At 49.0% G+C, this 24,624-nt stretch overlaps 3 protein-coding genes across 3 annotated transcripts; 1 reads left to right on the top strand and 2 right to left on the bottom strand.

The window, feature by feature from the left end:
• Window positions 1-763: 763 nt before the first annotated feature.
• On the bottom strand, window positions 764-5,493 carry LOC137908271 (high mobility group nucleosome-binding domain-containing protein 5-like). The gene is made up of 2 exons (XM_068752651.1): window positions 5,297-5,493; window positions 764-3,729 (listed from the first exon to the last, which is right to left on the bottom strand). Exons 1-2 carry the CDS (start codon window positions 5,428-5,430, stop codon window positions 1,992-1,994), a joined length of 1,872 nt encoding a protein of 623 aa, XP_068608752.1. The 5' UTR covers window positions 5,431-5,493; the 3' UTR covers window positions 764-1,991.
• A 4,708-nt stretch (window positions 5,494-10,201) lies between these two features.
• Window positions 10,202-13,317, top strand: dnajc25 (DnaJ (Hsp40) homolog, subfamily C, member 25). Its single transcript, XM_068752652.1, has 5 exons — window positions 10,202-10,537; window positions 11,044-11,196; window positions 11,903-12,273; window positions 12,360-12,459; window positions 12,672-13,317. The coding sequence occupies exons 1-5, from the start codon at window positions 10,202-10,204 to the stop codon at window positions 12,792-12,794; spliced, it is 1,083 nt and encodes a 360-aa protein (XP_068608753.1). The 3' UTR covers window positions 12,795-13,317.
• Window positions 13,318-14,386: 1,069 nt separating this feature from the next.
• On the bottom strand, window positions 14,387-16,312 carry LOC137908388 (spindlin-Z-like). Its single transcript, XM_068752789.1, has 6 exons — window positions 16,273-16,312; window positions 15,910-15,958; window positions 15,628-15,763; window positions 15,433-15,550; window positions 15,127-15,360; window positions 14,387-15,044 (listed from the first exon to the last, which is right to left on the bottom strand). Exons 1-6 carry the CDS (start codon window positions 16,310-16,312, stop codon window positions 14,845-14,847), a joined length of 777 nt encoding a protein of 258 aa, XP_068608890.1. The 3' UTR covers window positions 14,387-14,844.
• Window positions 16,313-24,624: the final 8,312 nt, after the last annotated feature.

The following is a 24,624-nucleotide window of genomic DNA, read 5'->3' as shown; positions in this document are numbered from 1 at the left end:
TCCGCTACAAAATAATCCCAAAGGGTGCGGGTTCGTTAGTTTCTGAAGCAGGAAGAATAAAGTCTGTAATCAGTCCCACCTGAAACGGGAAGAGTCGTGAGCGTCAATGAACCTGCGAGTCCGCTCCAGTCTGCGCGGGCCCCCCCCCGTAGCTGACCGCCGCGCCCGAGGCTCCGGTAGCTCCTCCCACTCCCCGTCACTCCGTTTCCGTCCGTCTGATCGTTTGATCGATCAAAAAGAGAGAGCGCCCTGAGCTGTGTTTAAAACGTAACGTCATTAGTGTAACGTGAAGAATTAATGTAACAAAATAATTTACACTTTTATTAATTAATTTACACTTTTATAAAACAAATTACACTTTTATAAAATAATTTACACTTTTATAAAATAATTTACACTTTTATAAAATAATTTACACTTTTATGAAATAATTTACTCTTTTATAAAACAATATACAATTCAGACTTTTTCATGTCTCTGTGTGAAAATATTGATCACATTTCCTGTCTGTGAATTATGAGTAAAGGCCGTTGGAGGAAGTCTCTGACCTCCTCTCCTGTTCTCACCTTCCTCTCTTTCTGCCCCCCCCCCCCCCCTCCCTCATACACATGCATAGTGACCCCCCCACCACCCCCATCCAGGCCTGCCTTCAGATGTTGATGTCCCTGCCACTGAGGGACATGCTGCTTCATCTGCAGACACCAACGACCATATCCTTTCAGTTTATTCTATTACCCCCCCCCCCCCCCATGAATTCATGTGATGGAACAAAAACTTGTTTTTTTTTCTCCTGCTTGTAAAATCTGAACATCATTTGAGCAATTTGGTTGTAGATGCAGTATTTTCTACTCAGCCACTGAAAGGAAACTGAATTGAAACAGGCTTTAGTCTTCGGTACTTTATTATATGAACAGACAACGTCTACAGAAGTTTGCTGGGTGTAGTTCTAGATGGCTTTATAAGTACCAAGAAAACAACATCTCATCCGATTAAAGTGTCATTTCTCTGAGAGAAAAGACTAAAACCAAGATGAAACTCCTCCCCCTCCATCTCCTGCCTCTGCTTTGACCACAGAGGGACAATCAGAGGTGGAAATGGGTATTTAATCTGCGAACGCATCACAATGGAGTCTGATCTCATGCTAATGCACAGCAGGAGAGAAAGCAGCGGCACGGAAAACCCGATCTGACCACAACAGGAAGGCTGCATGCAAAGGCCCATGGGGGGGGGGGGGGTCATTCTATCCTGTACCGATAGTACTCGGTGGTAAAAACCTTTATTTTAGCGTCTTCATAATAACACACAAAGGGTGAACAAAACGTCTCATCCTCCTGATGGGGTTTAATCCAGGAGAGCAGAGAGCTGCTTCCCTGGGGGGGGGGGGGCTGCTGGAGCTCCCCTTCTTTGTCTCTTTTAATTCTTCCCCTTCTGGGCACAAATTAAAGAGATGACAACATCAAGACTGATTCCTGACATGAGGTGACGACAAAGCTACAGTAAGTGTGGTGCAGGCTAATAATAACTACTACTGTTGCCACAGCAACCCAACCTTCTCCACTTCACCCTGTCCTTTGCCTCGTCCTCCCCAACACCAGAGAATGTCTCCTCCTTCAGTCTGTCCTAGTCCAAAGCGTGCTGGCTTTGCGTTAGCAGCTCAACTCCATGATGCATCGTCGTTCCAAGCCAATCCGAGCGTAGGACAAGACTTTGCTGTCGTAAGACTTTTAAAAAAAAAAAGCTTTTCTATGCATTGAAATCTAAACACACCACATCTTTAGACTAAATTTAAATTCAATCTGTTCAAACCGTTTGAGTTGTACTGCTCACCGTTACACACCCAGTGCATCGGTACCAGCGCGCCTCGCTGGTCACTCAGTATCAGCCCACTTACGTTTTTCTCAGTCCAACATTTTAAAATGATGTCAGTGATTCTCAGACGTTAGGGTCTATAAGCTATCAGAATGTTTAACCTTTTTTGATACTTCCTCTTCCTATTCTTCTCTTTCCTCTTCTTCTTCTGTGCCCGTTTCTTTCGTCGTAGTTTTGGCCGTCCTCCAGCAGAGGGCCCATTCAGTCTTTGTCATACCTTGTTTTCCGTGCATCAGTTCTATGAGTCTCTGAGTCCGATGCTCGGCGGAGAAACACGCCACCTTATTTTCGTCTGGTTTGTTCCTGCGACAAATCCTCCACGACTCTTTCCACACTCGCCACTCCTCCACTTCCTCCCCCTCCTCCGTCTCTTCCTCACTCTCCTCTGTTGCTCTGTGAGCTACTGCCACCATCCATGACTGTTTCCAGGAGGAGAAGGACGCGTGGAGTTTGTGGAACTGTAGTCGGAGAGGGACGGGAGGCTGGATTTGCTCCCCTTGGTCTGCAAGTTCTTTCTCTTCTTTCTCGTGTTTCTCTTCCTCGTCCATTTGAACTGTCATGTCTTCTTTCTCGTGTTTCTCTTCCTCGTCCATTTGAACTGTCATGTCTGCTTCGTCGTGTTCTTTGTCAGACTCCTCCTGTTCATCTACTTCATCTTCCTCCTCCTCATCTCCTTCCCCTGCCTCATCCATGTCATCTTCCACATCTTTCTCGTTTACTTTGTGCTCCACCTCTTCATCTGCTTCATTGCTATCCTCCTCTTTGTTGTTGAAGTCATCCTCCTCTTCTCCTGTCTTTTCTTCCTCATCCCGTATTGTGCCTTCCTCTTCGTCGGCTGCTCTCTTTTCCACCTCTGTATTTACTTTGTCCCCACTCTTAAATGTTTTGTCCTGATATCCATCTTCTTCTCGTTTCACATCATTATCAAACTCTATCTCTTTGTCCTCCTCCCGTTCCTCCTCCTCTTCTTCTCTGTCTTCATCTTCCTTCTCCTCTATGTCCACCTCACTCATTTTTACATTTTCATTTAATTCTTTGTCTTCCTCTTCCTTCTCCATTGGTTCCGCCTCCTCATTATGTTTGTCCTCCTCTCTCTCTTCCTTTGCTTCCTCATCATCATCATCTTTATCCTCTTTGTCTTCTTCGTCAAAATGTTCTTTATCTTTTGCTTTCATGGCAAGTTTGTCTTTATTTTCCTCCTCCTCCTGTTTGACATGTTTGTCCTCCACCTCCTCATCCTCATTGATTCCCTCATTGTTATTCTCATCCTTATCTGCCTCTTTGTCCCTTCCCTCTTCCTCATCCTCTTCACTAGTCTGCTTAAAGTTTTTGTCCTCCTTCTCCCTCTCTGTTAGGCTTTTCTCCGCAACATATTCATCTTCTGTTTCATCTTTCTCCTCAACTAAATTCTCCCCCTTTTGTACTTCATTGTCTTCACTGCTCGTCTCATCTGCATCTTCTTCCTCACTTTCCTCTCCATCCACATGTTTGTTTTTCACCTCTCTCGTCTTTCCTTCATCCACCTCCAAGAATGTTTCTTTGTCTGTCTCATCATTATTCTCCTCTTCTTCTGCTTCATCAACTCTTTCATCATCTTCTTCCTCCTCTTCTCCATGTTCCTTCTTCTTATTTTCTTTGTACTTCCAATTTTCATCAACCTCCTCCTCCTCCCTCTCCATCCCATCCCGTTCCTCCTGTGGTTGGACCAGTCGTTTAGGAGTCCTCCATGCCTCCGTCCACTCTGCGCTGTCTGCGACCTCGTCTTCGTTCGCTGATGGGAGGCGGCGGTTTGCCGTTTCCTGTCTCCTTGCCAGCAGAATGTAGTGTCGATGGTGGGACTCCATGGAGCCCACACACCACCTGTCAATACAAATATGATTTTATTTTGATCAGTTCGTTTTAATAAAGCATAAAAAAACATAGTTTGACATTACTGAGGTAATTTAATAAAGATATGTGGTTGTATAATATTGTCATCCAAGGAGAACACCAGATCCTGATCCGTGTCACGGGAAACAGGTTTTGTTTCTCCCACTTCCTGTTTCATTTTGGCACGCATCCCTCCTCTGTCCTTCCAGACCGTGACTCCCTCCCTCCCCATTGGTTCCACCTGTGTTCTCCTACCTCATGCATGAATTTTCCTGAGCCAGTTTGTCCTGCGTGTTTGACCCAGAGAACCAGCGCCAGCCCATGTCATGTCAGGCCAAGTGAGATTTTGATTCTTTGCCATTGTTGATTTGATACTTTGTCCTTTGTCATGGTCGTAGTTATATTTTGTGATTGGGGAAAAAGGAAGCGGCAGGAACCACAGGGGGCCTCACAGCCTTTTGCTTCCCTTCATAGTTCATCAGTGAAGCCTGGAAATGCTGCCCTCTACCTGGTGATTTAATATATTACAGACTCTAATAAAAAGCCTGTAAACGTGTTGAGCAGGCGTTGAGTATGTTCCATTCTGAACTATTCTATCAAAGGTTTTACAAAAATGACCAGACATATGCTAATAATTGTAAATTGAATGAAAATAAATTCATAACGTTTTTGAATTTTTATTCAAAAACACAATTTTCTCCAGTTTTGGGGCTGAGACCATTTCTTTTTTTTGGTCAGTATCTCTCCAGCCGTGGAACACTCCCTTTCACAGGGAACCAAAGACGCCGGACAACAGAGGTAAACTCGAGTTGTCTTATAGCTGACCCTGTTCCAGTACGAGACTGGATCCTCCGTCCGAGGAATGTTTATTTCATACAAGTGGTTGTTGCTGACAAATGAGCCAATCCCAGTCAAAGAGTAATGGAATGATGACAGGGTGGTCTTTGTGTGGAGGATCCTTCGTATACGAAATAATTTGCTACTACAATGGATATTTAGTTAATGACATAAGTCCTTTGATTCATTCACCCCTTATTGTGGGTAACCGATTCAAAATATTCCCGTACAGGGCAAGACTTTCTTTTCCTAGCAGGCTCCATCTGGAAAAGGAGAAGGATGGTTGGTGTATTTCATCATGTTAGTGCAGCATAACGTGCCCATATCAGAATTAAAATCACAATCAAACAGCCATTCATCAAACGTGAAATAACCGAGTAACGTATTGCTTGCATCGAGGCCACAGAGGAAACGATTCACGCTCTGATGTTATAACAATCAGTTATTTCTGTTGATACTTTGCATTAGAGATTATTGAACTGGACATTACTTCTGGAGTCGTGCATTTGGGTTCAAGTCCTAGTTCGGGTCCTGACAATCTTCTAAACACACAGAAACCAGTGAAGGGTTAAATGTGGCTACGTGATTTTAGTTTAGGGGAGATATTCTTCAAACTCTCCACGGAAACAGAAAATGCTGTTGAGTAATTAAAATGACCATTTTCTTCACGTCTTCTTCCACTTTGTTCTTTTAGGTAGTTCGGAGGCGAATAGTACGTCACCTGATCTGCTGCCAGTATCCCCAGCAAGAGCTCCAGTTCTTGTGATGCTCTTCGTCCTCCCCAAGAGGAGATGCCGCGAGGACCCAGGAGTCCCCCCACCCTGGCAAGAATACGCCGCTTATCCTTGCCATCATGGTGGTGTCAGCGCTGCAGCCGCTCGCATCGTCCACGTCTTCTGTCTCAAGCGCTACGCCAGAGAGCTTCCACGAATATTCCCAGCCTGCAGATTGATCCTGTTTGACAAGTACATACATACGTGTTTAACCGCAGCAACGCAAATGGCTGTCCTGGGGGGGGGAGCAGCAGCTGTCCTCTGACCTCCATTCATGCCTCTCCCTTTTTAATTTGATAAGGCAAACCAAGTAGAAAGCACAAACTCGAGTGAAGCTGGCCCCCACCTGCTCCAGCGGCGCACCTATGTCCTCACGCTGGTTCCCGAGGCTTCGCTGGTAATCGGGCCAAATAACATCCCAGTTCTGCTTCTGCTGTCTGAAGGGAAAGTTCATGATCTTCCAAGTAGTGGCCCATTTAGGAAGAGTAAAATGTTCTATCTCAGGTTTGCAAACCTCTTTTCTTTCAAATAAAACTTCCCATTGAAGTTTTTTCTCCTCGCAGCATTCCAACCGGTCCGGAGACTTCACCTGGAAACAAAGACAAAGGAAGATGAACGACGGTATCAAAGTTCTGTACCTCCCTCAGTCGGTCCCAGTATGTCTTCCCTTGGTCAGCCGGAAGACCGCCCACCTTGGCACAGTCAATAGGATTTCTTCCTGAATCAGCCAAAAAGGCTTTGGACCGCAATGAATTCAGCAATCAGGTATGTTGCGGATATTTTGTTTTATGTCGTGCTCTGATTTTTTTATATATTTTTTTGCATCAAGGGCTGGAGTGTCATTGTGATGTGTGTAAACGTGCGACCAAAATAACGTTTTTATCTCATCTTATTCATCAGGTGTTTTCAACCTCTGGTGCCACGCTCACAGTTTATGCGGCCAAACGGAGGAAGACCAGCTGCATCTGTTCATCACCATGGCAAACAAAAAGGGGCTCAGAGCTGATCCCTGGTGCATCCCACCTCTACACTAAACTCCCCTGTTACTGCTACTGCACACTTCACTGCTGTCCTACAACTGTGCTAACCTGTACTTTGATATATGTAATATAAAGCAATCATTTTGTGTCAGCCTCGAGTACCTGCTTCCAGGAGAGACTCCAGTGAGTATCGGGAGACACCCATGCGTCCTCAGATCCATGGACCATTGGTTTGTACTTCCTCTTCTCAGGCATCTCTATGTTTGTGAATCCAAGGATTTTGGTTATCAACTCTTTGGTCTTCAGGAAAAGATACTTTGGAGGCTTCGTGCTCATCCAGGATTCTTTCCAGCACAGCCGGAAGACATCCACCTCAACGTTGCGTTTTGACCTGCGGATTTTTTCCAAAGGTAGTTTCTTGGAAGGAGGTGGAGGAGGAGGCTCTGGTTTAGGTTTGGGAGCAGCAGGGACAATTTTGAATTTGATTTTTGTCTTGTTTTTTTCTGCTTCATTTGCACTGCTTGTGATCTTGTGGTACTCTCCCTTCGGAACAATTGACCAGTGATAATTCCACTTTGAGTCAGATCTGCGGATTCAAAAGGACAAGACAAGACAAGAATCATTGCTCAGACACGCACAGGCGATATTTTTGTCTTTCAAATGCCCAAGCTCAACAGAAAAGTGAGATTTTTGGCTTCGTAGTTGGTCGTTGCTTTTGACAGATGAAGTAATAATTCAGTTTAACCGCACGACTTCAGTAAGTGAAAGTCTCTAATTAGTTAGTAGCTGGTCAGTGGTGTTGCCTCAACTCAAAGAGGCTTTGGCGAGTTCATTCAGTCCATCAACACGTCTTTAAGGTGATTGTAGCCACACAGAACCCCACCTTCTGTCCTTCATTTTCGATTGACTCCGCCCCTCCCACACATCCTGCTTCTTCACACTTATATGAAATATCCTTAAAGGTTTTTGTCAAAATAACAAACAGATGCTGCAGATGCCTCCCAGTGCATGTCTCACTGGTAGGAGGCCTTGGGGACGACCCAAGACACGCTGGAGAGACGATGTCTCTATACCAGCCTGGGTCCCCTGCAAGAGCTGAAGGAGGAGACTGTTGCCTCTGCGACCCAGTCCCGGATAAGAGGTGGAAGATGGACGGACGGATGGACGGATGAACGGATGGACGGATAGATGGATGGTAGAACTGGTGACTGGAAGAACGTTACGTTCTAAAAGCACATATGCTCACAGTTTGAGGGAACTTTTCTTCGTCCACTCAGCTTCCTGTTTGCACTGGTCGTCTATGCTCTGAGCTCGCTGCTCCCATTTGTCTCTCAGCGGTCCATTGCTGAAGGATCTCTGCGCCGTCTTCTTGGACAGCATTGTGTTTCCTGCGGAACAGATTGCAGTTTCAGTGTTAGCCCAACAGGCCTGTGCTCCTTGTGGTCATTCAGAGATGCTGCAGAACCTAAACGCAGCACAGTGAGACAAACAAGGCTCCACATTGATATTTAGTGACGTGGGTTTAAGGTCCGGTTCAGCCACAGAATCTTTATGTGGAGATTAAACAAAAGGTCAGACGTCTGTCTAGGATGGACTCGGGGATTTGCAACTGTCTCTTGTGGATGAGGCTGATGCTCCAAATAACGAAGATTAAAATTAGGAACTGACATCAGATCTCTTCTCATCACCTCTAATCAAGTCATTACTGAACAGCTGATTAGATACCAGCGATTAAGAAACCGTTTTGGTGGCACTGGCTACCCACTTGTGGCTGGGGTATGCTAAGCTTATCCAAAGACACGCTGGACTTCCCCCAATGAAAGACGCAGACATGATCACAATTACCTCCACCGAGGGGGGGGGGGGGGCGCTATCTAATCACCGCCGTTGATTTGTTTGATCATCTGTCTGTCTGTCTGTTAGTAAGATAACTCAAAACGTTGGGAATCTTACCAACAACAGATTATTACATTTCAGTGACGATCCAGAATAGATTATGGATTATGGATCACTTTAACATTTTTGTTAACATTGCATTGGCGCTTCAGAATTTGTTCCTCAATATCTTGGTTCATTATTGCCCGATTTTATGCAATTTGACATAGTCATGTGGGGGGGGGGGGGGATCTCTATCTTAACCCTGAATTTAATCCGGATCGGATCTCGATTGCAGATACTGTCGCGCTTTTTCCCCAAAATCCGGCTACACATTGCGTTTACCATTGGTTTTGGCGCCGACAGCAGGGAGAGCCGCGCTGTCATGTCTAACATTGATCCTGGACTGGGTCTGTGGGTCACGCGACCCTGAGTTAACATGTTATGACAGTTATTCCAGAGTTATGAACCTGCGGTTCTTACGCCGAACAAAGGCAGTTCATCTCCTACAAATCTCCTACAAATCAAACAGATGTTCATTTTCACTGAATTTACAGAAACGAGCAGCACGATCTTGACCTACCTGATGTCTCTCTGTCTCTCTCACCATCTGCCTGTCTGTCTGTTCTATCCCAGCTGCAACCAGGACTAGGCCACATTAAGATGAACCCGCCCACGCCCGTCTCTTTATCTCTGTGTCCGTTGCTTCTCTTCAGAGCAGCATTAAAGTGCTTGTCTCTCTGTCTATTGCTGTTTGTCTGTCTGTTATTAGCTCTTCCCAGCTCACACTTCGTCTGGCACGTACGTCGCAGTCGGCCTGCCTCTGCCTGCTATTTTTACATCACACGTTGACAGCTCTAAATTTAGTGGGGGGGGGGGGGGGGGGGGGTAAACATGAGGCGAGCGGTCGACTGCAATGAAATGGTGAGATGTGACTTGAATTGAATCTTGTGTGACATTAATATCCATTCAACAGATGCTACAATACTTAAGGCCGGTGGAGGAATATCTGAGCCAATCACGGAACAGCTCTGCCCGGAGTCATCCGGGTCACTCAGACGCTGTGTTAGGTCGGTAGAGATTCAGCAAGCCCCCCCCCCCCAGCACAGCAGCCAATCACAGTGAGGCTGCTCAGAGGCTGGCTTAGAGTGAGGCCTTTTCAGCTTCAGCATGAGGTCAGAGCTGGAAAATCAGTAGAGAAGATCAATGAAAAAACAATATAAGCATGTCAAATCCCCCAAAACATCAGTGATCATCTCATTATTAGTCTCAATTGTGGCTCTCACTATGATCTCCCTCAGATCTCCTGAGAACTTAATGGTCCTAGTCTGTGAACCCTCACTGACAAAAAACTGATTCTGATTTTATTTTCCCAGTCCCAGAATGTATTGTAAATATTATTTGAATGTGGACTACACTGTCTACACAATAGCTAGTACACCAGATGTACACATACAATATGAACATCGTTTTGATTGTATACATGTTAATGTAATAGCTCTTAGCTGTTTATTATGCTGTTTTCTCTCTGTCATACTGGATTAAATATTCGCCTCAAAATAATGTTATCCACAGTGTCGTATTAAGCTCGTTTTTCTGGTCACATCAGTTTTTTTTAATTTGACCCAGAAATAAGTGTTTCATGGACACTTTTGTGCATGATGTTAGTCATGTGTACCGTTTCCTTTCATCAGTCCAACACTTAGTAATGGCGCCGCGGTGTGCAGATTTGAGCGAATATCGTCTTGGTATTTACTTTTCGTTATTTACCTCGACCTCGATTCACGTTGTGAATAAATTGTTTTGTTTTTTATCCATGTACAAATGAATAACATTCACGTTTTAATGAAAAATGTCTCCCGTGTAATTAAAGCGCAATCATAATTAAACCCGTTCGTTTCGTCCACTTTACAGATGATCTTTGATCGAGGCGCGCGTCGATGACGTGAGGAACGTGCGACAGCACGTCCCGGGCTCCAGACTTTATAGAGCGGACACATGGAGGGCTCTGGGCCCAGGCAGCGAGGCTCCGCTGTGTGTTCGCGGCCGGGGAAGCCCCGGTGCCGGTTCGCGTGGCTTCTCCTCTTTACGGCGTCGCTACCGGCGGCGGCGGCGCTGGTGGAGGGCCTTTATTGCGGCACCGAAGTCTGCTATGACGTCCTCGGCGTCACCCGGGACGCCGCTAAGACGGAGATCGCACGGGCGTACCGGCAGCTGGCACGGCGGTACCATCCGGACCATTTCAGACCGGGAGAGCCAGGCTCGGAGGAGGAGACCCACGAGTCCGCCCAGGAGAAGTTCCTACTCGTCGCGACCGCGTACGAGACGTTAAAGGTCGGTGCGAGTGCCAAGTGGCCCACAAGCAAGGCATACAGTTTACACTTCAGCAGGTTCAGCAGGTTCCCTCAGCTTCCGAGCAAAATGTTGCTTTGCTATTTGAGTATACATTTGAGATGCGAGCACGCTTCCCGATCCTCAAGCAGAAGGATACTATCCAGAACACAAAGCCTTCCAGAGGCAGAACTGCTATGTTTACGTACGAGTACCTGTAAGGTACAATTACTGCATAAAGTGCTATGTACTGTCCAACCCCCCCTCCTTCTACTTCCTCGTCGCACAGCACACTGCTGTAATACTGTGTATCTTTAATTATATCATTGTGTAGCTATGTAGTAATTAAGGTTGTTATTAATGTTGATTTAAGCATAGTCTTGCTCACTGTCCTCTGCATCGACTTCCTGCATGACAGATGATGATGACGAAACTGTGTTGACAAAACTGTGGAGGTCTTTGCATGTCCCGAAGCCTGCCCAACTGTCCTTCATTGCCTGTGTGTGCAGGATGAGGACACCCGGCGGGACTACGACTACATGCTGGACCATCCCGAGGAGTATTACCAGCACTACTACACCTACTACCGCAGACGACTCGCCCCCCAAGTGGATGTCAGGATCGTCATCCTGGTCACTATTGTTGCCATCTCCGTCTTTCAGGTACAACTGGTCCCTCCTGCAGGTTCACAGGGCAGCGAAGACACGAATGCCTCTGAGGGGCAGGATTCTGGTGGTCTTCCTGCACCGTTGTCGGCAGCTTCAGTCCATCGCATATTCCGAATCCCCCTCATTAAATGGGGTCTTGTCCATATTTTGCACTGCGTGAGACTCTATGTAGGGCTGTGAGGCAATGGGGTTTTTATTATTGTACATTTTCAGTTTGTTACGACCGGCCGAGGGGAAATAACACAAAGAAAGGCAGCTTGAGAAAAGGACAGCAACAAAAAAAATCACACAATCCCAAAGAGACATGGAAAGCTAAACCAAAGTGAAGCTTCTCTTCAGGGTGAAACCGAGGCCAACAGAAGAAGCTGCTCGACCCGCCTCTCCGAACCTGGGAGGGAACAAAGAGGAACGGCGTGGTAGCTTCTCATGCTAACTAAAGCTAGCCAAAACACAGGAGACAGCCGTTTACTGCTTCTTAATACACATACCGACGTCAAACGGTGTTATTTACAGAGTCTAAGGTGCTAACACACCCAAAACCAACAACCAGCCACTCAGTAACTAACAAACGGTCGACACACTCACGACCAAAGTCACTTTGGGAGAGTCCAACATGGCGAGTGCAGGGGCGCGAGGCCGAGGGCACATGATTTCTGAGTCCACACCCATCATGGCAGACCTCTCTCCGTCTCTCGTCCAGTACTACAGCTGGCACAGCAGCTACAAAGAGACCATCAACTACCTGATGACACGCCCCAAGTTCAGGTTCCAAGCCATGGAGATAGCCAAGCAGCAGGGCCTCCTCAATCGCGGCAAGGACAAAGGCAAGAACCGCCGTTCCAAAGAGGAGATCCGGGAGCAGGAGGAGGAGGTGATCCGCGACATCATCAAAAACAAGATCGACATCAAAGGGGGCTGCCAGAAGCCCAACCTGTCCAGCATCCTGCTGTGTCAGATTGTGCTCTTCCCCTACTACCTGACCGTCTACATATCCTGGTACGCCTCCTGGATCTACCGCTTCACCATCTGCAGGGAGGAGTACGGAGATGCTGAGAAGCTCTACATCATTAGGTCAGTTCCTAACTTTGGGACGGCATGTAAGATCCGGATGAATAATAGTCTTACGTCAGCGTCGGACTTGTGTGTTCAATTCTTAGGAGGTACATGAAGATCTCCCAGTGTCAGTTTGACAATCTGGATGAAAGCATTAAGCAGTCCTTCCTGGAGAAACGACTCTGGATCAAAGAAAACTACAAGGTGAGACTTCCCTAATTATGCTCAAGACGACTGAACCGATTTCCGCGTAGAGGTCAGATGTGTGGGTGGGGGTATTTGGTCTCCTGCCATCCCATCATTTCTGACTTAATGACTGAAATAGAAGCTACGGCAACTGTTACTAATGACTTCCTTAATTTGAGCCGGAGTTAACGTGACCAGCTCGCTAACATTCGCTGATGCGTGTCCCTCAGGTCTACAGAAAGGAGCAGGAGGAGGAGATGAAGGTAAAGATGGCGACCGACCCGAGAATGAAGAGGTACCGTCGCTGGATGAGGAACGAGGGGCCGGGCCGGCTGACTTTCATTGACGACTGAAGGTCTGTGTGTAACGTGCACATCTGCCTCAGTGCCAACAAACATGGACGACGTGCGCCACGCTGTCGAGACGCGTCCACACAGGAAGATGAACTGTGCCTGTTTAGAGATATTTTCAGAGGGATCAGGCCTCATGAAGCCGATGAAGAGATGGAATAAACTGTGCTCTATTTTTTTTTTTTTTTTACATCTTGCTATATTTTGTAAAGAAAGATTTATTTTTAAAGAAGTGTAATTATTATTATTATTATCCCAGCTGGTGAAAACAACTGAATGTCTTTTTGCGAAACCTTTTGTTCTCTTAATTAGTTGGCGTCATCCAAACCCACCCGGTAATTAGAAGGTGTGTTGTAGGTAGGGATGTCCCGATCACGTTTTTTTGAGCCAGAGTCCCGATCCGATACGAGTGAAGAAACGGGTCCAGGATGTCCCTTATTTTTTAATCGTCTTATTTCAACATCGGAGCATTTCTGTGGCGTAACTTGAACATTAAAGTAATAAATAAAATACTTTTTTCACTTTGGACTTGGACTAGTGCAACAGGAAAAATATTAAACACGAATATCCATCCTTTCATCCATTTTCATCTGCTCATCCGGGGCCGGGTCGCGGGGCGGGCGGGGCTTCAGCCTGAGCAGGAAGCCAAGACTTCCCTCTCCCCGACCACTTCTTCCAGCTCTTCCGGGGGGATCCCGAGGCGTCCCCAGGCCAGCCGAGAGATGTAGTCCCCCCCCCCAGCGTGTCCTGGATCTTCCCTGTGATCTCCCGATGGCACCGGGAATATAGGGAACGGACGGCCACCCGTATCAGGAGTCCAAAACCCCATACTCCCGGAGGACCCCCCCACAGGACTCCCCGAGGGACACGGTCAAGTGCCTTCTCCAAGTCCACAAAACACATGTGGACTGGTTGGACAAACTCCCAAGCACCCCCAAGGAGCCTGCCTCTAGTGGACGCACCTGGGTGCGGCGTCTCACGCAGACATGCTGGAGCGGGTTCCCGTTTCAGTCGCCCTGGGTCTTCTGCTTTATCTGCGAATACAAACTAGAATAGTTGCTTCACTCAGTCTTGGCCCAAGTAGCCTTCTTAAAAACTGGATGAAACTGGATCAGAGCCGTGGATTTGTTTTTGTTTTCCACTCCTTAAATCAAATTCTGCAACACTTGGAATCACTGTGTTCTGAAAAGAGGAGAAATAACTCAACCACGGTTGTCCATCTGAGACACGGTGCCGAGGACGGAGAGGACTTTGGCCAAGTCTCAAATTCACTTTCCAGTCTAGTCCTTCACTGGCGGCTTAGAAAGGATGACGCAGAAAAAAATTCAAAGGCATGAGTGAAATAACCAGAACAATCTGACACCAAGCAACGAGACAGCAGGAAGGGTTCCGGTCCTGAAGGAGAGACTCCGTCTTTCAGGATCGCGTTCCGCCTGCTGACGGTTTCTTTGTCGACCCCCTTCAGGAAGGGGTCGCCGTCTGTGCAGCAACCAGGGTCCTCCATTCCACTACGGCCTGCCTAAAAGCAGCGATGGAGGAATTTCACATACTTGGTCAAAGTCGTCAATGCAGAGGAAATAAACACTTTAATTAGATTGAATTACTTTCTCCTTTACTTCCTGCAAAATATCCATCTACCTTTCCCTTTTTTCAGAAATGGTCTTTCATGGTCTTCCAAACTGGAGGAGATACGACAATTATTACTAAAGTAATCAGGACAAGTTGAAGTGTCCCCAAAAACCACCAAACCGCTGGTCCCGCTTTGTGATCCCACGGGCAGCTTCACGTTGTCAGGAGGACTCCGCTTACTGAATTTGACATTTTCGTCTCTCTTTTGGACAATATTAAGAGATATTAAAAATGTCCCCCCATGGGTCGAAGAAGGCTGGAGACGAGTCTTAAAGAATCCCTACGCAGTTGTGTTTTCTGGGGGTGATGGAACACAAAAACGTGAGAATTCAATTTTTCGAAAGCATCTTCGTCTTTGATGATCACGAGAACAAACACGCGGTGCATTGTGTTTCTGTGGAAGGGGCGGGGCATCCAAAGGTCTTTACGAAGTCTTCACCAAGTCGTAGACGTAAATGAGGAAGTCGTCGTCGAACTTGATGAAGTAGACGGACGGTTTGGCCTCGACCTGGTGGATGACCATGCCCGTTCTTTTGCCGCCGTCCTCCTTGGCGTACTCCACCTGCTTCCCCACCAGGCTGTCCACGACCTCGCCAGGCTCCCGCTCCGCTGGGACGCTGTCATCTACAGGGAGAGACATTTAAGGATGGAGGACGGAGGCAAGAAACTCTCCCACCAGCTGAATCGAGAAAAGAGCTGGACTCACTGGAGTCGGGCATGACGCGGAGGTCTCCCTCTTTGTAGTCGTCCAACAGCTGGTACATGTAGAGGACGGGGTCCTTCTCGTAGGTTATGTAGAACCAGGTGGTGATGATGGGAGCCCGGGCCAGAACCATCCCTCTCCACTCCTCCTTTGGGCCTTCTTCTGTCTCAAACATGTGCTCCACAGCTTTACCTATCATGGTGTCCGCTAGGCTGACGTCTGTCAGGCGCGATTTGGCTGCAAAGAAACAAATCTACATCAAGACAGAAGAGTTTTTTTTAAATAGTAATAGTCCGCTGGGTGTCCTACCCGGTCTGTCGGGGAGCACCTCCAGCCCCTGGACCCGCTCGTCTTTATGCAGCTCCAAGCCATAAACGCAGTCAAAGCCGTCGTACTTTATGAGATAGAGCGACGGGTTCACCGGCACCTGAGCGCACAGACAAGCGGAAACGCGAGTCGGACGCAGCGATACTTTCAGGCGTCACCTGGGATTTCTCCTCTCACCTGGTCGAGCACCGTTCCCTTCCAAACGACGTGCCCCCCCCCTTCTTTCCACACATGCTGGATCCTGCAGCCAACAATGTTGCGTCGAGGCTGGTCCAGAACCTTGGTGGTCGGACCCAAACTGCTCTTCTGCTTCCTTCCGGCAGGTGAAAGACAGTTAGAAAGTCATCCGCTTTGGGATCGCACGGAGCGGCTGTATCTCGAGCAGCGTCCGTTCCTCGCCCGACTGTGTGTCCTTTCATTTTTTTTATAACAAACAAGCTGCAACGCGTCAGAACTCACTTGTGGGGATTCTTTTTCTTCATCATAGTTGCAGAACTGACAGCATTTCCTGAGGAGAGGACACAATCGTTCAAACGTGTGGCATCCTGACACACACTTCCTCAGGTCGTTGTGCCGCGTTAAAATCAGCCGTACGCAAACGCATCCTTCGTTCGGCGCTCGAGAGGAGGATCGGCCGAGCAGCCTCCAATCTTTACTGCCTCAGAAGAAGAAATCTTCGCCGACATAATGAGTGCCGACTAAAGACGGGAGGAAAAGCAAGCTGGTTGCCATAGAAACAAACTGAATCTAGTGGTAAAACAACCACTGCCATATCCAGCGAAGTTAGATGCGTGTGGCATGACAGTGAGGATGACCTCTGACCTGCATCAGCTGTGTCTCTGTGTCCCGGCGTGTTCTTCATTCATCAGGGAGCAGGGGGGGCAGCCAGGCTGTCCGGCCGCACAGCTACAACACGGTCCAGCGTAGAGATCCAGCGACATGGAGCGCCGTCCACAACAACACACACACACACACACACACACACACACTGTACAATCTATCAAACACTGATCGGTTTGTTCTGCCCTCCCCCCCAAAACATCTGGCTTGCATTAGATCCCAGCACTGGGACTCGACCAGACGGGGGTTTAAAGACTCTGCCAAAACAAATGTAGACTGAATGTTGACACTTTCCATTGGCTGAAACTGAAACAGGTTTGGTTTCCTTTGTATTGTCAATTGAAAAAAAGTTGACAAAAGTTTGACAAACTTCTCTCTCAAAAACAAAAACCCCTCAATGGCAAATTGTGATTTAACATTTAGAAAGCTAGTGACATCATCACAGGACGACACCAAATTGTGAACACGTTGACAAATCGAATGACTCAGAACTGAACTTGAGAACGCTGTAAGTTTAAAAAATCCCCTTTAAATGCATGAATAAAAATAATGATAATTTCATGTGGTGAACAGGCAGATCGCTTCAAACTAAACTCTGCACTGAGGACAGATGTGCTGCAGATGGAATGTCCCCCAGATGTGCCGCGGTTTCGGTTTCACCTGCAGAAAGGCGGGTTTTAACAGATCAAAGGTTTTTACCATCCACGCGTTTACTTTACGCACAGATTAAAGCGCAGCTGATGCTGCGTTCAGGGACAGCTGTTTTCTGCGTCATTCATCGAGTCAGTCAGCGAGAGAGTGACGTCACTACCTCAACGACGAGCCGACGGGCTCGGAGCTTCTGCAGGAGCCGCGTCAGCCATGTTGCTCGACGCGTTGCTATAAGGTGGCGTGGGATCAGTGACCCTGATCGATAACTCGCCTTCCACACAGCGGCAGACTGGGCTCGGTCTCCGGCTGTCTGCAGCTGACTCCCCCCGCCCCGCCCCTCCCATCCCCTCCCCCCCGCAGACCAAAACGAGCGCTCCGTGTGTGTCGTTTACCTGAGGCAGGTGCGCGTTCGCTTCTGTCTCGCCGTCGCTACGTTTTAAACATGGAGGTCGGAGGGGGGGGGGGGTGCGGCCAGCGTGCTCGCCTCCTGCCGTCTGTCCACAGAGCCCGGTTCCACTCCGCGGAACCAGCAGAGATGTGGAAAGTGAAGCTGGACGCGACGACAAACGCAATATCCGGTTAAGCCCTTTCAAACAAAAGGAGTCCGGAGACTTTGTGTTCTTTCTTTCTTTTTCTTTCTCTCTTTCTCTCTTTCTTTCTTTCTGTTCGATATTTGAGTGATGCGTACACGCTCACAATACACAGGTTGCACAAACACTCTTCGTTTCTTTCTTTCTTTCTTTCTTTCTTTATGCAAACATAATACCTCCTGCAATTCTGTCCCAAAACCGGTAACTCCAAGCAGCAGTTCGAAGCAATACAACTCAAAACATATCACGATTCCTGCTCATCACATCATTATACTATATTTAGTTTGTTTTGTATTTATATTTGAATTGTTTTATATTCACGCACGTTTTGATCTCCCACACATTGGTGGTTATTATATCAGGACTATGTTTATTCCTCTAGAATACTCTTTAAACGCACTGCATCGGAATCGGGGCTGCTTGTTGCACCGGCTCCTGCTGCCACTGGGGCAACAACGTCCCCGAGAAGAGCCCGAAGCAACAGCGACCCCCACTGGGCAACGCGGGCTCGTCCAATCAGAGGCGCGGGACTGCGGGTCATGTGACCTCGCAGCAACGCGGAGGAAGACTCGGGACGGAAGCAACAAAACATGGCGGCGTGTCCGGCGAGCTTCGCGGCGGGGAGGTGCTGGACGGAGGAGAAGGAGAAGGCGCTCATCGCCTTTTTCTCCAGTGAGTTGACAGAAACTACTTCCGGTTCCCGCAGAGCCGCGCTTTGATCCACGCGTTGTCGGAAGCGGCGACATTTTGCGGGCAACCTGTGGGGGGGGGGGGGAGAGTACGAGCGATGCGCGACGCCGATCGCGAATAACATCAATGGCGACGAGCAACTGAAGCCGTTAGCTTTGATCTTCAAAAACAAGCGCTGCGGCTCACCTGTCCCACCTGTCCCACCTGCGCGTCTTGCTGCAGCCAGAAGTTGGAACAAGTTTTCTGGCTTTTAAAAGACATCTTTGACCATTTAAGCTGAAACATCTGGAGTTTCGGGTCGTGCTATAAATGGGACATTACAGTTATTGACATTTAAAGAATGTGTTTGATTTGAAGGCCACGCCCTCCCTGATGGACATATGATTTGAATGTTAATTTAAGTGCATTCACCATCCTCTCTGTGTGGAGCTCGGAGGTTCTCCGCGTGGGTTCTCTCCGGGTTCTCCGCTTTCCTCCGCTTCCCCCCCCCCAAAAAACATGCAATTTAGTTCCAATTGGCTGCCCCAATTCGTCCACAGTTGGTTGTCTGTCTCCGTGTGGCGCTGGCGACGCATGCGGGGTGCACCCCGCCTCTCGCCAATAGCGGCGACCTTCCACGTCATCTGTTCCCGAAACGTTTCATCCGGATCTTTTTGAGTTACGCTGCTAACGGACGGGACGGATAAATGAATTAGGCTCCGCCTCACCTCAGCGGAAGTAAAAAAAAAAAAAAGTACACGTGTGTGTGTGTGTGTGTGTGTGGTCAGTTTTCAGGATCCCCCCTGACTCCAAGCTGTCACGCAGGCTTGTCTGTGTTCCTTTTCCAGAGAACAGCTGCCTGTGGAACCACAAGTCAGAGAGCTACAAGAACCGACAGCTGCGGGGGAAAACTCTGGAACGCCTCCGGGTCCTCCTGTCCGCCCACCCCCCGCCTGTTACCTTCACGGGTGAGCGCGGCGGCCCGCGAGCAAAGCCGCGCTTCGCGTCGGAGGAAACGAAAGATCTCACACGCTTCCGGTTCTCTTCGCAGTGGAAGACATTAAGAACAAGTTCAAGAACCTGCGCACGACCTTCCAGCGGCAGTACAAAGTGGTCAAGGCGAGCGAGGTGTGCCGGTCGGACGAGGCGTTCTCGCCGCAGTGGAAGCACTACCGGCAGCTCATGTTCCTGCAGGGCTGCTGGGACCCGCACCGCGGCCTCGATGACCCCCAGCGCTCGCCTGTGATGAGCCCGCGGGAGGAGAGCCACGCCGGGTCAATGCCGGCCTTCCTCTCCGCCCCGGCCGGCTCCTCCCTTCCCTCCAACGCGGCGGTTAAATGCTGCTGGACCGAGGAGAGGGAGCGTGCGCTCATTGCTTTCTTCTCTGGTGAGTTGGGATCCGGGCCTCCCGGTCGGGGTTGGGTCGGCGCTGCTGTGACGGCGTGTTTCGTCGTCCGCAGAGCATCGCTGTCTGTGGGACAAGAGGTCCGAGAACCACAACAACCGTCAGCTCCGGCTCAGGCTGCTGGAGACCCTGAAGGGTCGGCTGTCTGAGGGCGCCGTGCGTCTGTCAGGTAAGGAGGGTTAAGAGGCCCAGATCACCGCCTGTCAGGCTCGGCTGCCCTGCTTACAGGGTTTAGATTTTCTCTGGTGCTGGCCGAAGTTTCACGTATGAGATTTTTTCCACTTTTGTGATCAAAATCGTTCGTGAAAATAAATGAATAAAATATACATATATTTTATAAGTAAAAGGGGCCTACTTGGTATGGATGTAGTCGCCGTGTGGTCATGGGTCAAAATGTCCGCCACAACAGTTCGGGTAAAATACAGCGTTTTCTGTCATTGTGTACATTTAAGCTGAAAAATTCAGGTGTTAATCCAACAAAAGCAGTAAAATGGCTTCCGATGATCAAGAAGGTTTATATTATAATATATGTATATATATATTTCATTGAAGTACATGTAGCATATTTACGTACACAACTATATCACTGCTGTTTGCTGAGAGGACGACCCGCTCTGCCATTATAGGTGGAAAAGCCAAATGGCAGGGCGGCTCACGTCTCGTCTCCGGCCCCCGTTCGCTTCGTATGTGATGGATACAAAACCAAAACCACGCTAAAAGAATCTAAAAGTCTCTTTTGGGAAATGGACCCTTCAGTTTTAGAAATTGAACTTTGTTTCTTTGTTGCTTTTCTGCAGTTGAAGACATAAAGTGCAAATTCAAGAACCTTCGGACAGTTTTCAACCGTGAATACAAAGTGGCGCGGTCCAGCGGCATGTCCCACAATCCTTATGTGTCCAAATGGAAACACTACCAGCTTCTGCTCTTCCTCGGCGAGTCCTGTGATCAAGAAAACCCGCAGCTACCGATTTCGCCGGAAGACAAGGATGTGGAACGTGGAACCCAGACGCTTTCCTCTTCCCTGCGCAGCTTCTCTACCAAAAACGACAGCCCCAAGTTCAGCGGCCCCTCTGCGGCGCCCGGTGATGTCAGAAGCAACACCAGCACGACGTACCAAATCTTCCTCTCCACGTTGCCGGATCATCTGAAACGAGCGAGCCAATCACCTGGTTCTGCCCCCGCCTCGCCGACCACTTCGCTGTCGGACACCAAACCCTCTGTGACTCCTCCAAAGTTCTCCACATCCGGCTCGGTCAAACCAGACTGCAGACCCAGCGCCGAGTCCCGCTGCCACTGGAACGAGACCAAAGTCCAGCAGCTCATTTCATTTTACTCTGGTTGGTGGATTCATTTTCCTCTCACTGTACTGTCTGTGAACCAGACCCAGAGGTACTAGGACCCCTCCACTCGGGGTAGGATCTCCTCCCCGACCTGGAGGTACTAGTCTAGCCTAAGCAGGAAGCCCAGACTTCCAGCCGAGGCGTTCCACATTTCACTTGACCCTTAACCTAACTTAATAAGGTTAGCTCAGTAATATTCCAGATCGGGATCCCCTTTTTTTCACTAGAATCTAGAATAATCCTGCTAAAACTGTGACGTCATAACGTCCAGCCGTATTAGAGTTTAGTTCTGTGTTTTTATACTACAGAATAAGTCAAATATAGTAAACGGGATGGCAGACTCACCCAGTCGTTACTTCCTGCTGTGCGTCAACAGATACTCATTTAAATATTTAAATACACATTCAGAATTTGCCCTCCTGAGCTTGTGACGTTTTATTGACGCGTCCCCTTTTTTCCCGGACGTCCTTCCCGCCCCAGAGCACAGCTGTCTGTGGAGCCACAGGTCGGAGAGCTACAGGAACAAGCTGCTGAGGCAGACGCAGCTGGAGACCTTGAGCAGCCTCCTGTCGGATAAGGAGCCGCTGGCGTTCACAGGTAAACGGGTTTAGCGAACGGATCGCGCCTCGTCGGATGAGCTCCAGGCTAACTTCTGCGTGCGACATTCTTCTCTAGTGGAAGACATCAAAACGAAGTTCCGGAACCTGCGAACCATCTTCCAGCGCGAGCACAAAGCGGTCACCTCAAACCGAACCTGCGGCTCGGAGGACTTTTATGTCCCGAAGTGGAGACACTACCGCGAGCTGATGTTCCTCTGCGACTCCTGCGACGAGGACGAGGACGAGAGAACCGAACGCCTGGACCTCCGGGAACCGCAGGAGCCCGACGTCCTTCACCGGAACGGTCAAGCCCCTCCCTCCTCTCAGCATCACCATACCGCCGCCAAACGGAACATCACAGGCCCTCCGTCGCCGACCCCCTCAGGCTCCCGGCACTCCTCCTCCTCCTCCTCCTCCCCCTCCCCCTCCCCCTCCTCCTCCTCTCGCGTTGACAGCAGAGTCTCAGGACGCAAGCGGGCCAACCGGCGCCCGCCGCCCGCCGGCAGCGAGATGCTGGACTTTATGAGGACGCTGTGTCAGAACCAGAAGGCGTCGCCGCACGCCGGCTTCCTGAGCTACGTGGAGGAATGTCTGAACGAGACGCCGCCGGACGAAGTAAAGAAACTGAAGAAGAGGATCATCGAGACGATCCACAGCGTATCCGGGGAGGCCTAGCGTTTCCCGATGGCTGAAGCGCCGCCGTTAAGCTGTGAAGCGATTTGAACGAATCTATGCATGCGGAGTCTGAAATGTTTTTCTCGGGGCATCGGACACTCGGCAAACGCAGCAATAATTGTTCTTGTAGTTTCTCCGAGCTCCAGAGAAGCCCGGCTGGATTTTAGACGTGCGTATTGCGTTGCACCTTTTTAAATGAATGTTTATATCTTTCGTTGTGATTGTTTAACTGATTCTTGAATCCGTAAATGGGTTTTGATGTTAAAATGTAATGTTTGTTCCTGACCTCATTCTGGATCAGAACCAGAAGACATGTTTCCATGATGGTTCATATCGGACCCCTTTATGACTGAGTGAATTAAATGCAGATTTTACAAATGGGATGTTTTGATAAGTAAATCTGGATCGTACTTTTTTTTTGTAACCAGACGGGTATCCGGATCACTCAAAGTTTAACTGGCTGTAAGATCCATCCAGAAGTGTTTCTGTAATCCTGCTAACAAACAGACAACGGAAAAGACAAAGGTTCTCCTTGGGAGTGACCAGGATGGACAGGATTAGAAATGAGACAATAAGAGGGACAGTGAAAGTTAGACGTTTTGGAGACAAGGTCAGAGAGACCAGACTTTGGTGGTTTGGACACGTCCAGAGGAGAGACGGGGACTATATCGGTAGAAGGATGCTGAGGATGGAACTGCCAGGGAACAGGGCTAGAGGACGACCCAGGAGAAGATACATGGACGTAGTGAGGGAGGACGATGCAAAGGACAGGGTGAAGTGGAGAAGGTTGATTCGCTGTGGGGACCCCTCAGGGGACAAGCCGAGAGTACAGTCGTAGTAAACAGACAAACGAGGTCAGAAACAGACCATCGACGGGAGTAAAACTCTGAGTTGGGGAGAAACCGGCTGCCTTTCAAGGTGTGAAGTTCCTCCACGGCACTCTAGATGGCGCTCGATCGCCTGCTTTGTTGTCTCCTCAGCACAAGTTCATGCTTTCATTCATTTTCTTAACCGCTTAATGTGAAATCTGGGTCCCGGGATCTGCTGGATCCTGTCCCAGCAGTCTACGGGCGAGAGGCGGGCTACTCCCTGGACAAGTCGCCAGGTCATCACAGGGCCACACCAAGACAGACATTCACACACACACCTGAGGACAATGGAGCGTCACCAATTCACCTGTTGCACGTCTTTGGTGGTGCAGCAGGGACTGGGGTGAAGCCGGAGAACTCGGGGAACCAACAAGGTGAACATTCCCAAGGTCGGGAGGAATAATCGGTTCTCAGGGGAAGAACAGTGAAGCAAAGCGGTTCTCTTTAGTACGTTTACGCGTTCTTAAGTGTGTTCTGCGTTCGGGTTGAACCAGCCTGTCTGATCTGCTGGAGAACCTGGAGAACCCAGGAAACGAACTCTGAAACCGAGCCCAGCTGCTCCGGACTCGGCTTCTCTGAGGGCCTTGAACCCAGGGGCCCCTGCATGGGGGGGCGGGTTGGCAGAGGACTGGTTGATGGCGTTCTGCAGAACCGGTGACCTGGTTCTAAGCAGAATCATTCTGGTTGACAGCTGGTGCGGGAGGGAGCATCAATAATCATTCATGACGGGATCAATAATTACGCCTCAGAAAGGAGTTCCTTTGAGCCATGCTTGGAGCCCCGTGAAGCAGGGTTCTCCACAGCGATCCGGTTCCAGTGTGAATGAACGGAACCGGTTCTGGTTCCAGCGCCGCTCTGGACTCATCCCTCTTTCATTCACAGCTTGACTCGGGTTGAATCTTCTCCTTTTGTCTTTCTTTTTTAATTATTTAATTTCCTCATCATGCTCTCCTTCTCTCCCTCTCCCTCTCTCTTTCCCTCTCTCCCTATCTCTCTCTCCCTTTCGCTCTCTCTCTCTGTCCCCCTTCTCTCTCTTTCTCTCTCTCTCTCTCTCTCTCTCTTTCTCTCCCTCTCTCTGTCCCCCTTCTCTCTCTTTCTCTCCCTCTCTCTCTCTCTCTCTTTCTCTCTCTCTCTCTTTCTCTCCCTCTCTCTCTCTCTCTTTCTCCCCCTCTATCCCTTTCTCTCTTTTCTTTTCGCTCAGTCATTCGCAGTAACTCCCTTTGTGATGCTGAACTGATTTTCGGCAGGGAGGGAACAGAGCGGACTTTCCTACATTAGTCGTCCTCCGCTGGACCCCCCCGCCGCCGCTTCTCGGGCTGTTGCGGGACTTTGCGGGACTTTGCGGGAGGACCTCTCGCTTCAGGAAACGCGGCTCTGTGCTCGCAGAACTTTTGATTCTGAACGAGGACTTATAGATGAAGACGGAAACTGCTCCCGTGAGGGACTTGTTGTCTCTGCCAGTCCGGTCCACCCGTCCGCATCCACCGGACCACCGCCCGGCTGACGTCTGAGGATCCCGGAGAGAGCGCTCCCTCT

This window comes from Brachionichthys hirsutus, chromosome 19, assembly GCF_040956055.1.
Source record: "Brachionichthys hirsutus isolate HB-005 chromosome 19, CSIRO-AGI_Bhir_v1, whole genome shotgun sequence".
NCBI classification, from domain to species: Eukaryota; Metazoa; Chordata; class Actinopteri; order Lophiiformes; family Brachionichthyidae; genus Brachionichthys; species Brachionichthys hirsutus.
This window is presented reverse-complemented; position numbering and strand designations above follow the sequence as displayed.